We start from the raw sequence: 14,902 nt of genomic DNA, 5'->3' as shown, positions 1-14,902 counted from the left end.
TCTGTAATGTAGTCTGATGGCTCCATGAAGCAGCCCATGTGCCGCCTGGCGATCTCTCACTCAGGCTCAGTCCAGAGGCTGTGGATATGCTCCTGCCTCGCCAACCCACTGGAGCACATTGACACTCTCCTTCCGGCATCACTGGCTCGTGGAGAGCATGCGTGCGCTGATTGGCTGCTGGCGCCATGTGCGTGTCCATCCGCTGAAAGGCGGCGGTGGCGCGAACAGAGCCGGTGATTGGCCGCCAGCGGGAGGGGGCGTGTCGACTTGACAATAGCTGCGTTGGCGGCAGCGGGCGGTGATTGGCCGCCGGCGTTGAGGGCGTGTCGGAACGCCGGTGGACAGCCGTGGCGCGGCCGGCTCAGATCCGCTGATTGGCTGGCGTTTTCGTGGGTGAGTGGTGTGGCGTCGTTGATTGGCTGGCGCGGGCGGGTCCGCCTTTTTGATTGACGGCTGTCGGCTGGTCGTGCGGGGCCCCCTGATTGGCTGGTTGAGTCGTGGGCGGACGGGGCGGAGCCTCTGATTGGCTGGTGGCGCTGTCAACATCAGGGCGTGAAGATGGCGTCAAGCGGAGCGGCGCCGAAGCCGGCGAGAAGTGGCAGCGGGGCCCCGGGGAGACGTCCTGATCCGGCAGGTCAGTCCTCGAGAGAAGCCGTTACCAGGGGAACCTGGGATGAGCGGCTGGTTACCAGGGAAACCTGGATGAGGAGGTGTTTGTTACCAGGGAAACCTGGGGTGGGGTCTGGTCAGCAGAGAAACTTGGTGAGGTGGGGGATTGGTGACCAGGGAAGCCTGGGGAGAGGGGCTGGTTACCTGGGAAACCTGGGGAGAGGGGCTGGTTACCTGGGAAACCTGGGGAGAGGGGCTGGTTACCTGGGAAACCTGGGGAGAGGGGCTGGTTACTGGGCAAAGCTGGGGAGAGGGGCTGGTTACCTGGGAAACCTGTGGTGACGGGCTGGTTACTGGGCAAAGCTGGGGAGAGGGGCTGGTTACCAGGGGTCATTAGTCCAGGTCTCTACATTACTCGTACAGCAGCACAATGATTGTGGTAATGAACGAGGATGATCACATTTTCCTGCCGAATATCCCATTTAAAATTGCTATGTCAACATTTGCCATTCAATTCTGCTATGTCAACTGTCACGGTGTAGTGCTGGCTCTGGCCTGTAGATGTCTCTGTGGAGCAAGTTTACAAAATCCCCTCCAACTCTGTTGTCAGCTTGGGGAGAGGAGAGGGGAGGGGAGGAGAGAGGGGAGGGGAGGAGAGGGGGGAGGGGAGGAGAGGGGGGAGGGGGGGAGAGGGGAGGAGAGGGGAGAGGGGAGGAGAGGGGGGAGGAGAGGGGGGAGGGGAGAGGGGAGAGGGGAGGAGAGGGGAGAGGAGAGGGGAGGGGAGAGGGGAGGGGAGGGGGGAGGGGAGGGGAGGGGAGCGGATCTTTTGATCCAACCATGACTGACAGCACCATGGACAGCTGAAGAGCTTTGGAAACAGGCCGAGTGTTGGTGTGGTGTGACTGTGCTGACTAACTTCTGTGACAACGAATTACACCATGCTGGAGCTGTCCCGACATTCATGTATGCAACGTGCTGACCGCTTTTCCATGCTGTCATTAGCTGAGCTTCTCTACAGCCTGATAGCCGAACGATTGGCATCAGCAATTCTCAGCAGACCAGCCTCTGCACAGACAGGTTAGCAACAACAGACTGCTGTCGAAGCCAGGTTCAGTTTAATACCTTGTACTAGCTGGGATCCTGGCACTAAATCTCCTCCAGGATTTCCACTTGCCCACTATCAAGAAGCTTCTGAATGCATGTCTTTCCCTCCCTGACTGCACTTTGCTTTGCTTTCACTGTGTCTGGTACTAAATGATGGATCATAGCAATCTGGGTCTGTATGTACTATTGCATCGAATGTACAGACACAGGCCATTCAGCCCAGTTAGTCCCTGTTGGTGTTTATGCTCCACACGAGCCTCCTCCCACTCCTCTTCATCTCACCCATCAACATATCTTTCTATTCCTGTCTCTCTCGTGTTTATCCAGCTTCCCCTTAAATGTATCGTTACTGTTCACCTCAACCATTCCCCGTGGTAGCGAGTTCCATATTCTCACCACTCTCTGGGTAAAGATGTTTCTCCTGAATTCCCTATTGGATTTATTAGTGACTATCTTATATTAATATTCTAGAGAAAAGAGCCCCAGCCTGTTCAATCTTTCCTGATAGGAATAACCTCTCCGCTCTGGTCTCATTCTAGTAAATCTTTTCTGCATCTTCTCCAGTGCCTCTGTATCCTCCTTAAATATGGAGAGTGGAACCATGTGCCATGCTCCAAGTGTGGTCTAACTAACCTTCTGTGTCTGCTTTTCAATTCTAATCCACTAGAAATGAACTCTAGTACTTGTTTTTTTTGTTAAATGGCTTTATTAACCTGCGTTGCTACTGTTAGTAATTTGTGAATCAGTAACCCCAGATCTTTTTGCTCCTCGACCACATTTAGACTCTTACTTACAATGGAGTATGTAGTCTCCTTATTCTTCTGACCAAGCTATACCACCTCCCTCTTATCTATATTGAAATTAATTTGATATTTATTTTACCAGGAGAGTCCTGGGCAGAAAGCCTTAGCCTCTTCAGTGTTGTTACCGTTCTATATTTCTCCACAGTCTTTGCTCAATTTCCAATTTGCCCACTCTCCTCACATTGCCGTGCTGAGGTGCAATTCCAGTTGTGTTGATGTGACCCTCCGAGTGCCTCTCCCAAGTGCCTGTACTTCATGCGTGCGTCCAGGCGGCAAGTGTCGGGAGGGTCTTTGACTGCAAACGGCATCACAGCCAAGCTGATCCTGGCCTGCATACACATCATGTGACATCGAATGATCGAAGATCCCCGCTGTGCAGGTGAAAGTGAGTCTGCTGCCCTAAAACCTAACTCTAGCTGGGCAGCGAGAAAAGTGCCTGGAGCCAGATTTCGGAGGAGTAGCTGATAGCAGCATTTCCTCAAAGGCAGATATCAGAGCAGCTCTTAGATGTGTCAACTCATTAAGTGCGCTGTTAGTTCAAGGCCTGTCTGTCCCTGGCCTCGGATGTGGGAGGCTGGCTTGTGAACTGCTGTTCTGAGTGTATCAGACTGAACAATTGCTCAAGGCCCGCTGGTATCGTAGTGCCATGACCAGGCAAGTCTGTCCACCGTCTGCTGGTTGGATGTGTGATTTGGTAAGCTGCCCCCCTACCCCAACACCCCTCCCACCCCGGCCCCCACCTCCGGATCAACGGGGGAGTAGTTTAGCTATAACACATTCAGTTTGTTTTAAAGGCTGGCTTGGTTTGTCTTCAGGGTGTTGGTTGAGAGAGAAATATTGGTCAGGGCACTGGGAGAACTCCCATGCTCTATTTCCAGTAGTGTTGTTGGATTTTCAGCACCCACCCAACAGGACAGCAGGGCCTCAACCTGTCTCTCTCAGACCCCCTCTATCGAGGCACCCCCCCACCACCCCACTTCCTCCAAATCCCTCTCATCCTCAGTATCTTTCCCAAAGGCTGGCTCAGGACTGCAAATGAAATCTGACCCGAGCCCGACCCAACCTGACCCTACCATCAGTTAACCTATCTTCCATTTTTCACTTTGTTGCTTATCTGCACCAGCTTAAAATAACTGTAATAAAACCACCTTTCAAGTCCAAAAAGTACATTAACATGGGAGCCACTTACTGGAGGTGGTGATAGAGCATGTCCAACACGACCTGAGCCCAAATGCGAGACCCGGAAGTGTGACCCAACAGGAACCCGACACGTGTCATCGGGTCTCGTCGGGTTCACGTCGGGTAGCCAGCCTTTAGTCTCCTCCAAATCTCTCTCATCCTTTGTCTCTCTCAGTCCCCCTCTCTCCAGCCCGCTGTTCACCAGGCCCCTTTCAGTACATCTTTTCTCCTTCACACTGGTCCCTCACACCCCACCACCCCTCCCAGTCTCCCTTCTTTCACATCCCTCTCAGCAACACCCTCCCCACCAACCGCCGCTCCCCCCCCCCTCCCCCACCACCACAGTACAGTACCTGGAGACTGTAGGGTCAGTGACTGGGTGTTTGGGTACAGTACCTGGAGACTGCAGGGTCAGTATTGGGTGTTTGGGTACAGTATCTGGAGACAGTAGGATCAGTGACTGGGTGTTTGGGTACAGTATCTGGAGACAGTAGGATCAGTGACTGGGTGTTTGGGTACAGTATCTGGAGACAGTAGGATCAGTGACCGGGTGTTTGGGTACAGCATCTGGAGACTGCAGGATCAGTGACCGGGTGTTTGGGTACAGTATCTGGAGACAGTAGGATCAGTGACTGGGTGTTTGGGTACAGTATCTGGAGACAGTAGGATCAGTGACCGGGTGTTTGGGTACAGTACCTGGAGACTGCAGGGTCAGTATTGGGTGTTTGGGTACAGTATCTGGAGACAGTAGGATCAGTGACTGGGAGTTTGGGTACAGTATCTGGAGACTGTAGGATCAGTGACTGGGTGTATGGGTACAGTACCTGGAGACTAGGGTCAGTGACTGGGAGTTTGGGTACAGTATCTGGAGACTGTAGGGTCAGTGACTGGGAGTTTGGGTACAGTACCTGGAGAATGTAGGGTCAGTGACTGTGTACAGAACCTGGAGACAGTAGGATCAGTGACTGGGTGTTTGGGTACAGTATCTGGAGACTGTAGGATCAGTGACTGGGTGTATGGGTACAGTACCTGGAGACTAGGGTCAGTGACTGGGAGTTTGGGTACAGTATCTGGAGACTGTAGGGTCAGTGACTGGGAGTTTGGGTACAGTACCTGGAGAATGTAGGGTCAGTGACTGTGTACAGTACCTGGAGACAGTAGGATCAGTGACTGGGTGTTTGGGTACAGTACCTGGAGACTAGGGTCAGTGACTGGGAGTTTGGGTACAGTATCTGGAGACTGTAGGATCAGTGACTGGGTGTATGGGTACAGTACCTGGAGACTAGGGTCAGTGACTGGGAGTTTGGGTACAGTATCTGGAGACAGTAGGATCAGTGACTGGGAGTTTGGGTACAGTATCTGGAGACTGTAGGATCAGTGACTCGGTGTATGGGTACAGTACCTGGAGACTAGGGTCAGTGACTGGGAGTTTGGGTACAGTATCTGGAGACTGTAGGATCAGTGACTGGGTGTATGGGTACAGTACCTGGAGACTAGGGTCAGTGACTGGGAGTTTGGGTACAGTATCTGGAGACAGTAGGATCAGTGACTGGGTGTTTGGGTACAGTATCTGGAGACTGTAGGATCAGTGACTGGGTGGATGGGTACAGTATCTGGAGACAGTAGGATCAGTGACTGGGAGTTTGGGTACAGTAACTGGAGACTGCAGGGCCAGTGACTGGGTGTTTGGGTACAGTATCTGGAGACTGTAGGATCAGTGACTGGGTGTATGGGTACAGTATCTGGAGACAGTAGGATCAGTGACTGGGAGTTTGGGTACAGTACCTGGAGACTGTAGGGTCAGTGACTGGGAGTTTGGGTACAGTATCTGGAGACTGTAGGATCAGTGACTGGGTGTATGGGTACAGTATCTGGAGACAGTAGGATCAGTGACTGGGAGTTTGGGTACAGTATCTGGAGACTGTAGGATCAGTGACTGGGTGTATGGGTACAGTATCTGGAGACAGTAGGATCAGTGACTGGGAGTTTGGGTACAGTATCTGGAGACTGTAGGATCAGTGACTGGGTGTATGGGTACAGTATCTGGAGACAGTAGGATCAATGACTGGGAGTTTGGGTACAGTATCTGGAGACTGTAGGATCAGTGACTGGGTGTATGGGTACAGTATCTGGAGACAGTAGGATCAGTGACTGGGTGTTTGGGTACAGTACCTGGAGAATGTAGGGTCAGTGACTGTGTACAGTATCTGGAGACAGTAGGATCAGTGACTGGGAGTTTGGGTACAGTATCTGGAGACAGTAGGATCAGTGACTGGGTGTTTGGGTACAGTATCTGGAGACTGCAGGGTCAGTGACTGGGTGTTTGGGTACAGTAACTGGAGACTGCAGGGTCAGTGACTGGGTGTTTGGGTACAGTAACTGGAGACTGCAGGGTCAGTGACTGGGTGTTTGGGAACAGTAACTAGAGACTGTAGGATCAGTGACTGGGTGTTTGGGTACAGTAACTGGAGACTGCAGGGTCAGTGACTGGGTGTTTGGGTACAGTATCTGGAGACTGCAGGGTCAGTGACTGGGTGTTTGGGTACAGTAACTGGAGACTGCAGGGTCAGTGACTGGGTGTTTGGGTACAGTAACTGGAGACTGCAGGGTCAGTGACTGGGTGTTTGGGTACAGTATCTGGAGACTGCAGGGTCAGTGACTGGGTGTTTGGGTACAGTATCTGGAGACTGCAGGGTCAGTGACTGGGTGTTTGGGTACAGTAACTGGAGACTGCAGGGTCAGTGACTGGGTGTTTGGGTACAGTACCTGGAGACTGTCGGGTCAGTCACTGGGTGTCTGGGTACAGTATCTGGAGACTGCAGGGTCAGTGACTGGGTGTTTGGGTACAGTATCTGGAGACTGCAGGGTCAGTGACTGGGTGTTTGGGTACAGTATCTGGAGACTGTCGGGTCAGTCACTGGGTGTCTGGGTACAGTATCTGGAGACTGCAAGGTCAGTGACTGGGTGTTTGGGTACAGTATCTGGAGACTGCAGGGTCAGTGACTGGGTGTTTGGGTACAGTATCTGGAGACTGCAGGGTCAGTGACTGGGTGTTTGGGTACAGTATCTGGAGACTGCAGGGTCAGTGACTGGGTGTTTGGGTACAGTATCTGGAGACTGCAGGGTCAGTGACTGGGTGTTTGGGTACAGTATCTGGAGACTGCAGGGTCAGTGACTGGGTGTTTGGGTACAGTATCTGGAGACTGCAGGGTCAGTGACTGGGTGTTTGGGTACAGTATCTGGAGACTGCAGGGTCAGTGACTGGGTGTTTGGGTACAGTATCTGGAGACTGTCGGGTCAGTCACTGGGTGTTTGGGTACAGTATCTGGAGACTGCAGGGTCAGTGACTGGGTGTTTGGGTACAGTATCTGGAGACTGCAGGGTCAGTGACTGGGTGTTTGGGTACAGTAACTGGAGACTGCAGGGTCAGTGACTGGGTGTTTGGGTACAGTATCTGGAGACTGTCGGGTCAGTCACTGGGTGTCTGGGTACAGTAACTGGAGACTGCAGGGTCAGTGACTGGGTGTTTGGGTACAGTATATGGAGACTGCAGGGTCAGTGACTGGGTGTTTGGGTACAGTATCTGGAGACTGCAGGGTCAGTCACTGGGTGTCTGGGTACAGTAACTGGAGACTGCAGGGTCAGTGACTGGGTGTTTGGGTACAGTATCTGGAGACTGCAGGGTCAGTGACTGGGTGTTTGGGTACAGTATCTGGAGACTGTCGGGTCAGTCACTGGGTGTCTGGGTACAGTATCTGGAGACTGCAGGGTCAGTGACTGGGTGTTTGGGTACAGTATCTGGAGACTGCAGGGTCAGTGACTGGGTGTTTGGGTACAGTATCTGGAGACTGTCGGGTCAGTCACTGGGTGTCTGGGTACAGTAACTGGAGACTGCAGGGTCAGTGACTGGGTGTTTGGGTACAGTATCTGGAGACTGTCGGGTCAGTCACTGGGTGTCTGGGTACAGTAACTGGAGACTGCAGGGTCAGTGACTGGGTGTTTGGGTACAGTATCTGGAGACTGCAGGGTCAGTGACTGGGTGTTTGGGTACAGTATCTGGAGACTGTCGGGTCAGTCACTGGGTGTTTGGGTACAGTATCTGGAGACTTCAGGGTCAGTGACTGGGTGTTTGGGTACAGTATCTGGAGACTGCAGGGTCAGTGACTGGGTGTTTGGGTACAGTATCTGGAGACTGCAGGGTCAGTGACTGGGTGTTTGGGTACAGTATCTGGAGACTGCAGGGTCAGTGACTGGGTGTTTGGGTACAGTATCTGGAGACTGTCGGGTCAGTGACTGGGTGTTTGGGTACAGTAACTGGAGACTGCAGGGTCAGTCACTGGGTGTCTGGGTACAGTAACTGGAGACTGCAGGGTCAGTGACTGGGTGTTTGGGTACAGTATCTGGAGACTGCTGGGTCAGTGACTGGGTGTTTGGGTACAGTATCTGGAGACTGCAGGGTCAGTGACTGGGTGTCTGGGTACAGTAACTGGAGACTGCAGGGTCAGTGACTGGGTGTTTGGGTACAGTATCTGGAGACTGCAGGGTCAGTGACTGGGTGTTTGGGTACAGTATTTGGAGACTGTCGGGTCAGTCACTGGGTGTCTGGGTACAGTATCTGGAGACTGCAGGGTCAGTGACTGGGTGTTTGGGTACAGTATCTGGAGACTGCAGGGTCAGTGACTGGGTGTTTGGGTACAGTAACTGGAGACTGCAGGGTCAGTGACTGGGTGTTTGGGTACAGTATCTGGAGACTGTCGGGTCAGTCACTGGGTGTCTGGGTACAGTAACTGGAGACTGCAGGGTCAGTGACTGGGTGTTTGGGTACAGTATCTGGAGACTGCAGGGTCAGTGACTGGGTGTTTGGGTACAGTATCTGGAGACTGCAGGGTCAGTCACTGGGTGTCTGGGTACAGTAACTGGAGACTGCAGGGTCAGTGACTGGGTGTTTGGGTACAGTATCTGGAGACTGCAGGGTCAGTGACTGGGTGTTTGGGTACAGTATCTGGAGACTGTCGGGTCAGTCACTGGGTGTCTGGGTACAGTATCTGGAGACTGCAGGGTCAGTGACTGGGTGTTTGGGTACAGTATCTGGAGACTGCAGGGTCAGTGACTGGGTGTCTGGGTACAGTAACTGGAGACTGCAGGGTCAGTGACTGGGTGTTTGGGTACAGTATCTAGAGACTGCAGGGTCAGTGACTGGGTGTTTGGGTACAGTATCTGGAGACTGTCGGGTCAGTGACTGGGTGTTTGGGTACAGTATCTGGAGACTGCAGGGTCAGTGACTGGGTGTTTGGGTACAGTATCTGGAGACTGCAGGGTCAGTGACTGGGTGTTTGGGTACAGTAACTGGAGACTGCAGGGTCAGTGACTGGGTCCCCCGTTTCATGCCTTAATTAGGCGCACAGCTCATTCATTCTGGCCTGATGTGGGACTTAAACCAGCAGTACCAGTACTGTCCTGCAGCACCCCTGACCCTTGTAGTAGAGTGATGGCAGGTGCTGTTGTGGTGGGGTAGTGAGGGGGAAGTACAAATATGGAGAGAGCTGGGGATGAAGCAGGGAGACTGAGAAAGATCAGGTGGTAGGGGACCAAGAGATACTGGCAGGGAGGAAGACTGATGGAGGTGGGGGTGTGAGAGTGAAACCGTAAGAGATGGGGAGGAGAAGGGAATTTGGGGGGGGTGGGAAACAAGAGGGGTGGGAGGAATGGGTGCTGGGGAGTGTGGCTGGTGGCGAGTGAGACCAAGAGAGACAAGGAGAAGGAGGTGATTGAGAGTCACAAATACTGGGAATGCAATCAGGATGGGTAAGAGAAGGGAACAGAGAGAGAGACAGGGGATTGGGTGGGGAAGCAATGAGAGTGATGGGGAGGAAGGGGGCTGAGGGAGGAGGGTGGTGAGAGAGGCCCGAGAGAGACAGGAGATGAGAGCAATGGGGTGGAAGTGAGACTGTGGGATTGGGGAAGAGAGGGGTACCGAGTGATGGCGAACCAGAGCAATCGGGAGGGATGTAGACTGACAGATGGAGAGAGATGGGGGGTGGGGGGAGGTGTTGGTGAGAAGGATGTGCAAGAAGGGAGACCGGGAGCTGTGGTGGAGTGTGAGGGACCAAAAGAGACAAGGGGGTCAGTGGAGGTGGATAGAGGGGGACTGAGACAGACAGGAGGAGAAGGATTTGGAGGAAGGGAGACGGGGGGGAGGCTGGATAGAGGGGGACTGAGAAACTGAGGACGAGAGGGAGATGGTGGAGGGGATTGAGGGGGATGGATACAGGGGGACTGAGCTAGAGGATGGGAGGCATTTGAAGGAAGGGAGATGGTGGAGGGGAATAGAGGGGACCGAGATACCGAGGATGAGAGGGATTTGGAGGAAGGGAGATTGAGGGGAGGGTGGATAGAGGGGGACTGAGATACCGAGGATGAGAAGTGGACAGAGAGGTATGTGACAGAAGAATGGATAATGAGATCGGGGATGAGAGGGATTGGGGAAAGGTAGAAACAAGGTCACAAGAGTTGAAGGATAAGAGGACTGAGACAGGGAAGATTGTGTGTCAAAAGGAAAGTGAGAGGGAATGACTGAGAGTGAGACAATAATGTATGATCAAAGGGGTTGAGGGATAGAGAGGGAGGAGGGTAGGAGAGAGAATCCAAATGCGAAGTGATTGAACATGTTCTCACTTGCATACCTGTTTAAAGTGAGGATACGAGTGAGTTTATTTAAACTTGTGGCTCTACAATGTCAAAGACTTGGAAGGATTGACCACTCCTATGCCAGATAAAGCTTGGAGTGTGTGCGCGTGAGTGTGAAACACTGTCAGTTACTGGGCCGCCCTTGGACCTGTGCTATCTGAGATAAGGAATGTGCAGAACCTTGGAGTTTGTTCAAACAAGGAGATAAAAGCATGAAGGGCAGGCTGAGTCAGAACAGAGTCAGTGTTCACTGGGTTCAGCTCTCACACTGAAAAGCAAAATCGGACTGTTCCCGCTGGGGATTCTTACACTGGTTTAACCACAGCAGGTAAAATTACTCTTTCTATATACATTCATTCCCAGGATCTGGGCATTGCTGCCAAGGCTGGCATTTATTGGCCATCCCTAGTTGCCCCTTAAGAAGTTGGTGGTGAGCTACCGTATAGAATCACTGCAATCCATGGGGTGTAGATACACCCAGAGTGTTGCTGTTCGGAGGGAGTTTCAGGATTTTGACCCAGCAAGAGTGTGACTTAGAGGCTCCATCCTTCTCTCCTAACCCCTCTCTCTCAATCTCCCCTACCTTTCATGGTACTTCTTTCCCCTCCATCTCTCGTGCGTTTCCCTCACTCTCTCTCTCCTCACCCCTGCTCTGACTTTGTCTCATCCGCTCTCTCTCGACCTCCTCCCAGTCTCTCTCTCTCTGTGTTTCTCAACCTCCTCCCTCCCAGAATCTCTCTCTCTCGACCCACCCTTCCCTCCCAGTCTCTCTCTCGACTCCCCTCCCTCCCAGTCTCTCTCTCTCTCGACTCCCCTCCCTCCCAGTCTCTCTCTCTCTCGACTCCCCTCCCTTCCAGTCTCTCTCTCGACTCCCCTCCCTCCCACTCTCTCTCTCTCTCTATCTCTCTACTCCCCTCTCTCCCAGTCTCTCTCTCTCTCTCTCTCGACTCCCCTCCCTCCCACCCAGTCTCTCTCTCTCTCTCGACTCCCCTCCCTCCCAGTCTCTCTCTCTCTCTCTCTCTCGACTCCCCTCCCTCCCAGTCTCTCTCTCTCTCGACTCCCCTCCCTCCCACTCTCTCGACTCCCCTCCCTCCCACTCTCTTGACTCCCCTCCATCCCACTCTCTCTCTCTCTCTCCTCCCCTCCCCCCCCAGTCTCTCTCTCTCTCGACTCCCCTTCCTCCCAGTCTCTCTCTCTCTCTCTCGACTCCCCTCCCTCCCAGACTCACTCTCTCTCTCTCGACTCCCCTCCCTCCCAGACTCACTCTCTCTCTCGACTCCCCTCCCTCCCAGTCTCTCTCTCTACTCCCCTCCCACCCCCTCTCTCTCTCTCCCAACCTTCCCCTCCCTCCCAGTCTCTCTCTCTCGACCCACCTCCCTCCCAGTCTCTCTCTCTTTCTCGACCCCCCCCTCCCTCCCTCCCAGTCTTTCTCTCTCTCTCTCCCTCTCAACCCACCTCCCTTCCAGTCTCTTTCTCCCTGTTGACCCTCTCCTTCCCAGTCTCTCTCTCTCGACACCCTTCTCTCCCAGTCTCTCTCTCTCGACATCCTTTGCTCCCAGTTTCTCTCTCTCTCTCTCTCTCAACTCCCCTCCCTCCCAGTCTCTCTCACTCTCAACTCCCCTCCTTCCCAGTCTCTCTCTCTCTCTCTCAACTCCCCTCCCTCCCAGTCTCTCTCTCTCTCAACTCCCCTCCCTCCCAGTCTCTCTCTCTCTCTCTTTCTCGCTCCCCCCCTTTCCTCCCTGTCTCTCCCTGTGTGTATCTCTCTCTCTCTCTCGACTCCCCTCCCTCCCAGTCTCTCTCTCTCTCTCTTTCTCGCCCCCCCCCCTTTCCTCCCTGTCTCTCCCTGTGTGTGTCTCTCTCTCTCTCGACTCCCCTCCCTCCCAGTCTCTCTCAACTCCCCTCCCTCCCAGTCTCTCTCTCTCTCTCTTTCTCGCCCCCCCTTCCTCCCTGTCTCTCCCTGTGTATGTCTCTCTCTCTCTCTCTCTCTCAACTCCCCTCCCTCCCACTCTCTCTCTCTCGACTCCCCTCCCTCCCAGTCTCTCTCTCTCTCGACTCCCCTCCCTCCCAGTCTCTCTCTCTCTCTCTCTCTTTCTCGCCCCCCCCCCTTTCCTCCCTGTCTCTCCCTGTGTGTGTCTCTCTGTCTCTCTTGACGACCCTCCCTCCCAGTCTCTCGATCCACAATCTCCTTTTACTCAACGTCTGACTGACATTAGTCCCGTTGCTTCAGAGCATCTGTAAACTTGGATACAGTACACTTGGTCCCTTCATCCAAGTCTGTTTTCTCTGGATCGAGGAGGCTGAAGGGAGATTTAATTGAGGTGTATAAAATTATGAGGGGCCTCGATAGTGTGGAAGAACCTATTTTCCTTCGCACCCATCTTGTTTGGATTATTTTGGGCATTGGGGTTGGGATTGGGCTGTTTGTAACTCGGTAGCCTCATTTAAGTGGATGAATCTGAAATCACAACATTCACGCATTGCAACAAGGAAAAGAGCACTGGTCTGTGATCCGAAACTGAAACCCCGGCTGATTTCACCACCTCCAATATCCTGCAGCCTGAGGACCTCCGTCATTCAGCAGCCTGAGGGGGGCTGAAACTAACTGTAAGATCCTAGTCCAGAATGGGGCTGGAACCTGGGACCCTGCTGGTCAGCGCAGGTGCTGTCTTTACCCCAGGGCCTGACCCCTGCAGCTGCTCCATACTCTGTGTTGTTTGTGTGCATGTGTGTGTGAGAAAGTACAGGCAATATCTCACAAACCACATGCTGGGATAAGCAGAAATGTCTCCTTTTAAACAAACTCCAAGCCAAACCATTCCTCAGAGTTACATCATTTAGTTCAAGGGTCAAACAGATCAGAGAGTTGAATGTGTGGCTCCAAGGCAGGTTTTCATTCAAGGGGCACTGGGGAAAGAGGCAGTTGGAATCCACTTGAACCAGTCCGGGACCAGTGCCCTGGCAAACCGATTAACTTGGGCTGTAAACTGAAAAGTCGGGAGGATTCAGGTGAAGGAAGATTTATAAATCTAAAGGGAAAAGTCAAGGCCATATAGCAATGTAGCAATTTGGGTAAATGTAAGGAGAGTGTGACAGGAAGGGATGAAGAGTAGAACAGTACTGGTCCATCAGTGAATCCTGTCAAATCAGGGAGAAATGGGAAAATGTTAAAATTTAAGACACTTTTTCTGAATGCACAAAGCGTTTGTAACAAGATAGACAAATTAATGGTGCAAATAGAAATAAATGGGTTTGATCTAATATCCATTTCAGAGAAGTGATTGCAAGGTGATCAAATGTAGAAAGTTAACAGCACAGAGGAATCCATTCAGTACATTATATCTGTGTCAGCTGATAAATCAAGACTAATCCCACCTTCCAGCTCCTGCTCTCAAGCCCTGTGGGTTATCGCACTTCAGGTGCATAACAAAGTGTTTTTTAAATGTGATTAGGGTTTCTGCCTCTATCAGCATTTCAAGCAGTGAGTTCTAGACCCCCGCCACCCTCTGGGTGAAAAAAATTCCCCCTTAACTACCCTTCTGTCAATTATTTTAAGTCTATGCCCCCTGTTTTATTGACCTCTCTGCTAAGGAAAATAGGTTCTTCCACACGAGGCCCCTCATAATTTTATACACCTCAATTAAATCTCCCTTCAGCCTCCCCGATCCAGAGAAAACAGACTTGGATGAAGGGACCAAGTGTACTGCATCCAAGTTTGCGGATGCTCTGAAGCTAGGTGGGAAAGTAAACTGTGAGGCGGGCACAAGGAGCCTGCAAAAGGATGTAGACTAGTTAAGTGAGTGGGCAAGAAGGTGGCAGATGGAGGTGAAAATGAGGAAGAATAGAAAAACAGACCATTTTTAAGTGGTGACTATTAAATGGTGGTGTTCAGAGGGAGTTGGGTGTGCCTGGACATGAAACCCAGAAAGGTGATATGCAGGTACAGCAAGAAATTAGGAAGGCAAGTGGTATGTTGGCCTTTATTGCAAAGGGGTTGGTATACAAGAAAAAGGAAGTCTTGATGTAATTGTACGGGGCTTTGGTATGACCATACCTGGAGTACTGTGTACAGATCTGGTCTTGTATCTAAATAAGGATATACTTGCCTCAGAGGCAGTGGATTAATTCAGATTCACTGGATTGATTCCAGGGATGAGAGGGTTGTCCCATGAAGACAGATTGAGTAGAAATTGGCCGATACTCTCTGGAGTTTAGAAGAATGAGTGATGATGTCATTGAAAGACATAAGATTCTGAGAGGACTCGACAGGGGACATGCTGAGAGGCTATTTCGCCTGGCTGGAGAGTCTAGAACTAGGGGTCAGTCCCTGCATAAGGGGTCAGCCGTTTAGGACTGAGTTGAGGAGAAATTTCTTCACTCAGAAGATTGTGAATCTTTGGAATTCTCTAACCCAGAGAGCTGGGATGCTCAGTCATTGAGTATATGCAAAGGCTGTATTTGCTATGTTTTTGGACTCTCCAGGGAATCAAGGGACATAGAATAATGTGAGAAGGGGGAGTTGA

General features: G+C 52.2%; 1 protein-coding gene across 3 annotated transcripts in view; it reads left to right on the top strand.

The window, feature by feature from the left end:
- Positions 1–540: 540 nt before the first annotated feature.
- The window catches only part of lipeb (lipase, hormone-sensitive b), a 72,201-nt gene continuing 57,839 nt past the window's right edge, over positions 541–14,902 (top strand). Inside the window, exons 1-2 of one of the 3 annotated variants that reach the window (XM_068018442.1) lie at positions 546–634; positions 2,662–2,895. In XM_068018442.1, coding sequence (XP_067874543.1) covers positions 2,871–2,895 — 25 coding nt within the window. In that variant the 5' untranslated portion in view covers positions 546–634; positions 2,662–2,870. Of the gene's footprint in view, positions 635–2,661; positions 2,902–14,902 lie in introns of all 3 variants that reach the window. The other 2 variants (XM_068018440.1, XM_068018439.1) reach the window with 2 other exon arrangements.

This window comes from Heterodontus francisci, chromosome 39, assembly GCF_036365525.1.
Source record: "Heterodontus francisci isolate sHetFra1 chromosome 39, sHetFra1.hap1, whole genome shotgun sequence".
In the NCBI taxonomy this organism is placed as follows: Eukaryota; Metazoa; Chordata; class Chondrichthyes; order Heterodontiformes; family Heterodontidae; genus Heterodontus; species Heterodontus francisci.
Note: the sequence above shows the minus strand (reverse complement) of the source record. Positions and strands in the feature narration are given on the sequence as shown.